Source organism: Stegastes partitus, unplaced genomic scaffold, assembly GCF_000690725.1.
Source record: "Stegastes partitus isolate 25-593 unplaced genomic scaffold, Stegastes_partitus-1.0.2 Scaffold495, whole genome shotgun sequence".
NCBI lineage: Eukaryota > Metazoa > Chordata > Actinopteri > Pomacentridae > Stegastes > Stegastes partitus.
In genome coordinates, this window is record NW_007578226.1 from 1 (window position 1) to 9,890 (window position 9,890).

General features: G+C 43.0%; 2 protein-coding genes across 2 annotated transcripts; one reads left to right on the forward strand and one right to left on the reverse strand.

Annotated features, from left to right (window-relative positions):
* Positions 1-1,145: 1,145 nt before the first annotated feature.
* On the forward strand, positions 1,146-5,190 carry LOC103361288 (intermediate filament protein ON3-like; the record flags this gene model as incomplete). Its single annotated transcript, XM_008287329.1, has 8 exons — positions 1,146-1,354; positions 1,559-1,619; positions 1,809-1,904; positions 1,988-2,152; positions 2,324-2,449; positions 2,524-2,744; positions 2,840-2,865; positions 4,246-5,190. Coding segments are annotated over 8 exons (912 nt in total), but the record flags the coding sequence as incomplete, so codon positions are not given.
* Positions 5,191-8,750: 3,560 nt separating this feature from the next.
* On the reverse strand, positions 8,751-9,776 carry LOC103361289 (G-protein coupled bile acid receptor 1). Its single transcript, XM_008287330.1, has one exon. The coding sequence runs from the start codon at positions 9,774-9,776 to the stop codon at positions 8,751-8,753; it is 1,026 nt and encodes a 341-aa protein (XP_008285552.1).
* Positions 9,777-9,890: the final 114 nt, after the last annotated feature.

Consider the following 9,890-nt stretch of genomic DNA (forward strand, 5'->3'; position numbering starts at 1 on the left):
CCACGGCGATAAAAACTATTAAAATAACTCAACAAGTCTATTTTCACTGCAGCCGCATACCTCACATCTACTAGAAGCATCAATATTAACCCACTAAAATGACAAATATATCTAGAAATGTAAATATAATTCATTTTACTCACCAAAACTCGTCACTTTTTCTTCCTTGCTTTCCTTAGCAGCGATTCAAACCGTCCGTTGTGAAGGCAGCACGTTTCACTTCCAACATTAAGTCCTTTTCCATCGTCATGGAAGCTAATGCTAAAAGTCTGTCCAGTCTTAGTCCTGCCATAAGTTTTAATTCGCTTTAAGGCTGAGAATGTCCGCTTGCCTAAGTTTAAAAACAGCTATTAATACTTCTGCGATAACGTTTTAGCTTCTGCAGGTCGCTACAGACAGGAACCGCTAGCTTTGGTTAGCTAAAGCTATCTGACCATCCAATCAGAGGGCGTGAAAATGCCGGCGTCATCGCTCACCTGCTAGATGGCCCTGAGATCAACAAGTCGAAATCTGATTGGTTAAAGTAACGAGGCATTTTGGCGCCTGCGCTTTTGAGTCTGAAGGCCTCAGGGCAGATTTCTTTGACCCTGGCAACACATGATGACCATCAATATGATTGGATAAAGGCTCGATTATAAATATACACTACCGGAAGCAGAGACACGCTATGAAATGAAGAGAACAGACTATTGGGAATAATGGAAAAATATTAATGGGAAAATATTTGAAGGAAAATATTTGAATTAATATACTTAATAATTCTATTTAATAATTTGACAAATTCTGATTTTAAAAAAAGGAAAATATTAGTCCAACATGATATATTTTGTGCTGGTATTACTACATTAAATATAATTTTACAATGAAACTTGATGAAAGAATAAATCACCATTTTATTTTTTAATTATTATTATTTTTATGTGGCCATTATGTACAGTTTTGCCTGTTTTTAAGGTTGACTAGCAAAAAAAAAAAAAAAAAAAACTTTTTCTGGGATTTTGCTAGTTAGTATTACCTAATTTAACAAAACTGGGGAAATCTGTAAAAGAAGGAAATTACAATTAAAAACTGTCAAAAAAAAAAAAAAAAAACGAAAGAAAGAAAGCAAGCATATTCCTTCCTGACTGTGTCTGTCTCTGCGACAGGTGAAAAACCTGGAGAACGAGAAGAAGAGGCTGGACACGCAGCTGAAGATCCTGAAGGAGCAGGAGGACTACAAGGGGAAGGTGGACGAGGTGGTGAAGCAGCTTGAGAACGAGCTGGAGCAGCAGATCGAGAACCTGCTGAATGATCAGGAGAAGCTGAAGGCCGAGCTGCTGAAGAACCAGGAGGAGGTGGAGGACACCAAGGACAGGTCAGCAGGCCACAGTGCAGAAACATTTGCTCTCCGAGGTTTTCTTTCACTGTTTTTGTTGTTGTTTGCTTGTTTTCCAATTTTTAAATGTTACAGTATCCACAGTTATTTTTTTCTGCCAGATTTTGACCCTTTTTTTGACAGAATCTTTTATTTTACATCATATGACACAAATGAATTCCTTTAATTTGCTGTTTGTTTCAGGTTTGAGAAGGAGATGAACAAAAAAGCTGAGTTGGAAAATGAGTTTGTCATCACCAAGAAGGTACTGTTGGCTGCTTTTTTATTCATTTAGAAACACAGTAAAAACTCTCTTTAAATTGGCAAATTCCTCAGGATTCAAATCATTTAGTGCATCACATTTAATACACGTTCATTTGTAGATGACAGAAGAGCTTTGGGAATATTTTGGAAGCAAACTCATGCATGTGTGTGTGTTTAATGTGTGCAACAGGACGTGGACGAAGGTCACCTGGAGGCTGTGGATCTGGCTCTGGAGCTGGAGGACCAGATGGGAAAGCTGGACTTCCTGAGAGTCGGCTATGACGAGGTAAACACACATAAACACGAGTTCAGCTCGACAGAAGGAGGATGAAAATAAAAACGATTCTAACTGTTGTCTGGCCCCTGCAGGAGATCAAGGAGCTGGAGTCGCAGGTCCAGAACGAGACGGTCCTGTTACGTGACAACAGCAAGCGTTCTCTGGACATGAACGAGATCATCGAGAACGTCAAGGCTCAGTACGCCAACATGGCCGCCCGCGGCAGGGAGGAGGCCGAGCAGTGGAACCAGAAAAAGGTGAGGAAAAGATCAAAGCTCCTTCAGTGATGACTTCAACATTAAACTGGGAAGGAGAATTATTATTATTAAACCATGTTGTGTGAAGGAAATTTTACATTATTATTGTTTTTTTTAACAATGTAGTAATAGATGCTACAGATTGTAATATGATTCGGTCGTCCCCTCTAGATGGACTCGTTGGTCCTCAATGCAGGACAGCGTGAGCAGGAGGTTCGTGACGTGAAGAGGGACATCTCTGACCTGCTGCGCCTCATCCAGAGACTCACCGGAGACCTGGACACTCTCAAAAGGAAGGTCAGGATCACACAACGCTGAAGAGTTCACACATGTGCAGCCCAGATGATCTTCATCTCTGCTTCTCCCGTTAGGAAGAGGCCCTCAAGAACGAAATCGACAACGTTAGACAAGATGGCGACGAGCACATAGCGAAGGCTCGGAAGCAGATCGTTCAGCTGGAGGAGGCCTTGAAGCGGGCCAAGCAGGACTTGGCCGGACAGATCCGCGAGCACCAAGAGCTGTTGAACCTGAAGCTGGCCCTGGACATCGAGATCGCCACCTACCACAAGCTGCTGGAGGGCGAGGAGCAGAGGTAAGGGATTGCATTGCATCAATATGCACAAGATTTAAAAAAGAATGAATGTATAAATGCTGACACTAACAACTGTTTCTGCTTCATCCCTGAAGAATGAACGAACTTATGCGCAACGGAGGTGAGGAACATTTTATTACCACATCTGGAACCCTTAGAAAATTCTACCCACATGGCTTCTCCCAGTTATACAGCTGCATGTTTGCAGGTGTATTTTTCTGTAGTTCACAAATTCTGGATGATTTAAGCTTCATGCAGCTCATGAAGAGAAAAACAGGAACGATCCAAATCAGTGGTTCCCAGTTTGTTTGGCTTGTGATCCGTCATCACGTCCACTTGTGCCTAGTTTAGTAAAGAAATCTTTTTCTCAAGTGTTTTATGTGAATCATTTTTAGAGATGAAATATGAGGTTTTTCACAACAAAAAAGCAGAAGTGTTTTGTTTGTTTTTTTTAAAAATTTTTGCTAAATTTAGTTTAAAAAAAACAACAAAAAACAGAAGAGGCTGTTTGGCTGAACTGCGGGAAGTGTTTACACAGAACATTTTTCATTTCTTTCCAGTACTGGTAACACCTGTGGTTTTACATGTTGACTCAGTGTTTCCTCAACTTTGGTTAAAACACATTTTCATACAAATTCAACTTTTTTTCTTTTTAATGATTTGTGGAATTATAATAAATACATTTTAGAGTCCTGAGTCATTGTTGTTCTGTTCCCATGGAGGTGCAGGACTTCATATTGCAGTGAAAAATGAGCCAACAGTGAAGAAAAATATGACAGAAGTGAAAAAACAATATCCTGTCCCAACCCCTTGTCGCTATGTTTCGAGCCCTTGCGGGGGCTTTAAGCCTTAAAATGGAAAACACAGATTTAAAATAAAGTATTTTTACAATTTCTACACCAATTTAGCCAGTTAATGTGCAAATGGACATAAACTAATGGTGATTTTATTATTCTGACGTGTTTCCTTGCTTCCGTCACTCGTGGCATCTTAGTTCCTCCCAATGAGGATTTTCAGGATCTCCAGAAACCTCCTTGAGGTGCATTTAAAGGATTGGAAGATCCTCCTATGATGGCAGACGAGGAACGATTTCGTGTCGTGAATTCTCTTTCTGCAGATTCATGGAGGATCTTCCAAACCCTTAAATGCACCTCAAGGAAATGAGGAGGCTTCTGTAGGATCTTAGAGGGAGGAAACACAGATGTATCCTTCCTCTTACGTTCTCTCTCGGATAAGCAAAGATGTAAGGAAGTGATGCGAGTAAGGGAAGCAAGAAGACGTTCACATAATGAAAAGCGTCCTAAAAGTTAGAGTTTTGTTGGAAAGAATTGTGGGAAACATAGAGAAGGTGGAGAGGTACACATACCAAAAGTCTGTCAATTATTTAATTCTCATAGATGCACACTTAAAAACTGATACAAATCCATTTCACACGTACCAGCATTCTCATGCTTCATCCATGTTTTGTGTCCCACTAAAATCAAACCTCTCTTTCGCTCAGATTTCTAAAAAACAAACCAACCAATCCAAGTCCTTGCTTGCACGCAGACGCTCACCTGCTGAACAAGCAACGCCTGACGGAGAAGCCACAGGAATCCATCCCCGTCCCCACGGCAACCACCGACATCCCGGCAACCACCATCATCCCACCAGAGTGCCCCGCCTCCAAGAAGCGCCTGCTGATCCGGGTGGAGGTGGAAGCAGGCAGAGTCGTGTCCGAAAGCTCCCATTACACAGACTGATCCGTCACGCCTCTGCAGCATTACAGTATGTCCGTAAAATGTGAATTAAAAAAACCTCCAAATTTATATTTAATTAAGTTAAATTAAACTATTTCAGTTGCACACAAAAATCATCCCTTTTGTTTTTCTGCTTTCTGGTGGAGCTTCATGGCAGGTTGAGCGTTTTCCTAGAATCAGTGCTTGGATTTGTAGAAGTTTGTTTATGTCCATCGGTGCTTTTGAAAAGGTTTTCCTATCTTTGTTTACATTTGTAAAGACTTCCAGTACATTTTCAAAATCCTTCTTGCAGTTTTTTTTTCTCTCTGACCTTAATAGGAATAGGGCTTTGTCTTTGTAGAACAGGAAATCACCAGTCTAACCCTTCAACGTTTTCCTCAACGGGTTTGTGGTTAAAGGTGGGTTGTTCTGTTGGTCCACATCTTGAATCGAATATCAGGAAGGATGTACACAAAGATGAAGTCTCCTACAGTCACAAAAGTCACATTAAGGATAGGTTTTAATGTTCTGGAAAGAAAAACACGAGTCTGCAAAGGGAAATGTTTGTTTGCAAGCCTTAAATTTCCTGAACTTTGGAGTTGTTCTCTTTCTTAGGTGTTTCTGAACCCTTGAACCAAGTATGTCAAAGTAATCACAACAAATCAGATTACATTACAGATTTTACTGTTACTGGAGCACAATAAATAAATAAAGCAACATGACCAATATGTCTGCTCGCTTTCTTCCACACAAACATACACATGTACAATCATTTCTTGCATCGTTTGACATTTTACAAATTTGCTTTCTTGCAGAAGGTTGGATGAGAAAATTGATTGCAGTGCAGCTAGGGGAATTGTTAGCGTAGCTTAGCATAAAGACCGGAGAGAGATGGAGAAACAGCTCACCTAGTTCAGTCTACTCATTAATGGGCAATTCCAGTTCATTTCGACCATGTTAAATCAATTACATACACTGCTGTCTCACTTCTATCTGTGGACAAGTTGTTGTGGTGTTCATATGTGCAAATAAACACGTAATACATCATTATCAGCTGGTACCACTCACAATGTGTAGCCTAAAAAACAACAGCTACTGGAGGGGTCCATGTTGGTTGTACTGGAACACAATCAACTCGTCATTTTCAGTTCCAACTTTCAATTTTCCAGCTAAATGGATCCCAGCTGTATGAGTCACGCTAACCTTATAACATCCACCGATATTATAATGCTTTGGAAAAACAAGGAGTGGCACAAAACAGTGAATAACAGGGCGACTATGGCGAGCTCCCTCCAGCTTTATAAAAAAAAAAAAAGCTGTTACATGAAACATTTTAAAAGTCTGGCTGAAAACAAACAGAGATTAGCCGCCTGGAACGGCCATTTTGTTAAGTGCAATGAGGTTTGCCATCTGGGGCAACTTGCCGGCTGACTTAATCACAATGCATAGTTGTCCATGCACGCCATTCAAAATGATTGACGTAAAAGTCTTATCTTTTTGAAAGTTGCTGGGAGCTTGGTCTGAACAACTGTGGTGGAGTGGTCAAAATTAGCTTGACCCATGGAGCTACAACAGCCAAAATTGTTAGCAAGATGGCCGGTTGAAATAAACCAGGATTAAAATGGCATGCTGTAAAGGAAACGTAAAAAATAGATTTAGACATTTCATGAAGGTTTGGCAACTCTTTTAGGCAAAAAAGAATTATTATGATAAGCTAACATGCTAGCATGCTAGCTGTTTCCCTCATCAAGTTAAGCTAAACTAAGCTAGCCAGAAGTCTGAGTTTGGAATCACTTCACAAACTTGTGCTGAAAGGATTTAATTTTAGTTAAAGTCAGACAACTAAGACAGACACCTCATGAACAAACTTTTTTTTCAGGTTAGTCATTGTTAGCTATTGCTAACAGAGTTGATAACAACGCCCTAAGCGCCATTTTGTGCATACAAACATTGTAGCAGCATGTCCACAGATAGAAGTTGGACAGTACTGTCTTTGCAGATAATTTAATGAGACACAAATGAGATAAAAGTGCGAACAAACAAGATGTGACAGCAGCTTTCACTACTTTTCATACACTGAGCAGCCATTTTGGATTTCAAGGTTGGCGTTTTGGAGGTTTTTCCAACTTTCTGAGTCACAAGTCTGACTTCCAGCTGACATTTTTCAACTGTGAACTCAGCAATCACAACTTTTCAGTTCAAAATGAAAGCAAGAATATGTAAATATAAGTGAAAACATAAGAAAAACGTGTACTAGCTGGAGTGTTGAGCCGCTGCTTGTAAGAATTTGGACACTATTGGGGCACATTGTGTTTGATAAAAAAAAATGCTGGAGGCGTTCAGTTGATGCAGACAGCAGTACGTCAATGCCAGATTAGCTGGAGCCTGACCGTCTCATCCTGTTCCCAGCTCCTCCTCCTCCTCCTCATCTCCTCGTTGCCCCCAATCTTCTTGACACACACGATGTGGAAAACGTACTGGAACATGTCTTTGCACGGCAACGCAGGTGTCTCCTGAGCTTAAGATGACATAAGAGCTCGACAAATGTCCCAACAGTTCAGACGCCGCTTGCTCTTTAATTCGATTAAAGTCTGCTTTTCCTCCTCAGCTCGGCGGTCTCCTTTTTCCGCCCACATGCTGCACGTAGGCATTTAAAATCACATCTTGATTGCTGGTTTTAGCAGAACAGTCTATGTTTAATTAGGCCTTAAATAGAGAGCTGGATGGATCTTGAATGAATACAGATAGTTCTCTGCTGCACAAGATCAATTTTACAGCGTTTATTGTCCCTCTATGTAACCCTAGTAGAAACTGGAGGCTCATAACTTCATAACAGCATTTTCAGCTTTCAAACATGATTTTCGCCTCGTGTCTCTCTGCTGTTGGACTAATCTCCTCCAGACTCGTTGATGTATGATGGACTGCGGATGCATCCCTCTTCCCTCTTCTGCTTGCATACCAGTATATAGATAAACACTGACAGAGCAGTTGGAGTAAACACTGCAACCAGGGGGGCGAGAGATGGAGAAGCTCTAGAACTGGTTTAATTTAATGTCCAGATGAAGCAGCGCCGCAGCGTTTAACACGGATACAGGGGCAGTTTATTGACCCTCTGTTTAATCTGATGATATCATTGAGCGCATTTACATTTCAGCTAAATACAACAACATGATCACACGAACACATTAGCAAGCTGACAGGCTCAAAGTGACGCTGTGCTGACTTCAAGGTTGCTATGAAGACTGTAGACTCGTCCCCATTTGGACTGGATTGACTTGTCTTGATTTCAATATTATATAATTATTAGTCATTTACCCTGTTCAAATACGCCACTCAATTAAGTCTCCTGATACAGTAATACTGCCACCAATTGTGAAAATGTTATGGTAAATCTGCAATAATGTGTATTTCTGAACTTTCTGGATTCTCCACTGCAGGATCTCGTGGACTGCCTGAAGCTTTGTACAAGAACTGCCCCTGTAGGACCTCCTCCAGGGCAGTTTTTGGGGAGAAACTTCATAGGTGGCCCTGAAAAACTGCTGCGTGGGGATCAGTTGAATCTCTTGAATAGCAGTTTTCTTACCACCTTGCAACTGTCCCGAGTTCCTGCAAGCAGAAAGCTGCCTTTTCGGTGGCTTTTGTTGCAGAACATTGATAAATAAGTGACCACAGAGTCAATGCAAATGGGTTTTTGTCTGTTGTAAAGCAGTATGCCTTCTGGGTGGCCATTAGCAACATCAATTTGAGATTCATGAGTGCTTTTTCGTAAGTGCTTCAGTGAAAAAACCGATGGGACTTTTTTGGTTCTTGAAGATGTTTCATCCCTCATCCGATAAGCTCCACTGATGTGGAGTCCCAGCTCTTTATTCTCATCCTAAAACACATGACTCATGTCAGCTGCCAGGTGAGGGATGACTCAAGGTGACTGAAACTGTCCAGGGACAGATCTCAAGACTTTAGAGATGCCTGTTCTAGAACACGCATCTCTAAACAGACGAGGGGTTGACAACACTTACCAGGCACTCATCATGCAGTCTTGAGATCCCTCCTCAGGCAGTTTCACCACCATCAACACCTTGAGTCATCCCTCTCCATGCCAGCTTCACAACAATTTACACCTCAAGCCATGGTAGTCCTGAGTTGTGCCTTGGGGGTAATAATATACCTGGTTCTCCCTATCAGTCAGTCAGGATGAGAGATGAAACACTGTTCAAGAACCAGTAAGACAGTTTCCTTCGACTGACTCTCTTAGGAACACCACGGCTTTGACGGACAAATCAGTGTTCCATCAGACTTCCGCCTCGTCTGATCCCCGTGTGCTTCGCCTCCATCTGTCTCTGAGTTTCTGGAGAACTTTGTATGCAGGTTCTGTGTACTGTTTGTTGGCCAGGCCGAGCACCAGCGGCACCACAGCCATGCTGCCGATACCGGTGCAGGACAGCACAATGTGAGTGGTGGAGCTCCACTTGGTGTCGCTGATCAGCACTGCGATGCAGACGTGCATGTAAATGAGGTAGGGAACCCAGCAGGCGAGGAAAGTCAGCGACACCGCCACCACGCAGCGAGTGTACCGCAGGTTCAGCCTCTGCTCCCGGTCTGAGGCCTGACTTCCTCGCTCCACCGAACGATGGAGGCGGCAGATGTCCTTCAGCTGGCCTCGGGTGATCCACAAGACGCGTCCGGTCATGCCAGCGATGGTGAGGATGGCAGGCAAGACTAGTCCATACACCTCCAAGTAGATGAACGCGTTGGGGAACACCCGTCTGTAGGAGCAGCAGGCGGTTCCGTTTGTCGAACAGTTTGAATGTGCTGCAAACTCCTGGCTACCTGCGCAGCAGTCGTTCCAATCTGGCCCCGTCCAGTTATTCCACCCAAAAGCAGGAAGAGATGCGTACAGAAGTGGTGGTGCCCACACCACGAGCAACGCCAACGGAAAACTGCGATGCATCCACAAGTTATTGTAATGCAGGGGGTCGACGATGCATATGTAGCGTTCATAGTGGACCATCACCAGGTTGAAGAGGAACGCCAAGAAGAGGAAGTTTGGGAACACGTGAGCCACCAGACAGGCGCTGAAACTTAACTCCCGGTTCAGACCCATCAACGGAATAAAAGGCAGCGCCACGCCCGTACACATGTCCGCCACTAACAGGCTCAGGAAGAAGTAGTTGGGAGTGTTGTGGAGCTGGCGGTTCCAGGAGATGCCCAAGATGATGACGAGGTTGGCCAAGATGATGGAAGCTGACAGTGGCACCGTGATGACGTAGATGAGGTGCTCTCTGGAGAGCAGAGCGTGGGAGTCGTTGTAGTCCATCACAGGTGAAATCTGCAGACCGACTCCCAGTTAAAGCTCGTCTCCAGTCCCATTAAGGTACAGCTGCCCTGTAGGGAAGGAGAGACAACGGTAAAGTAGCAGCAGAGGCAACCA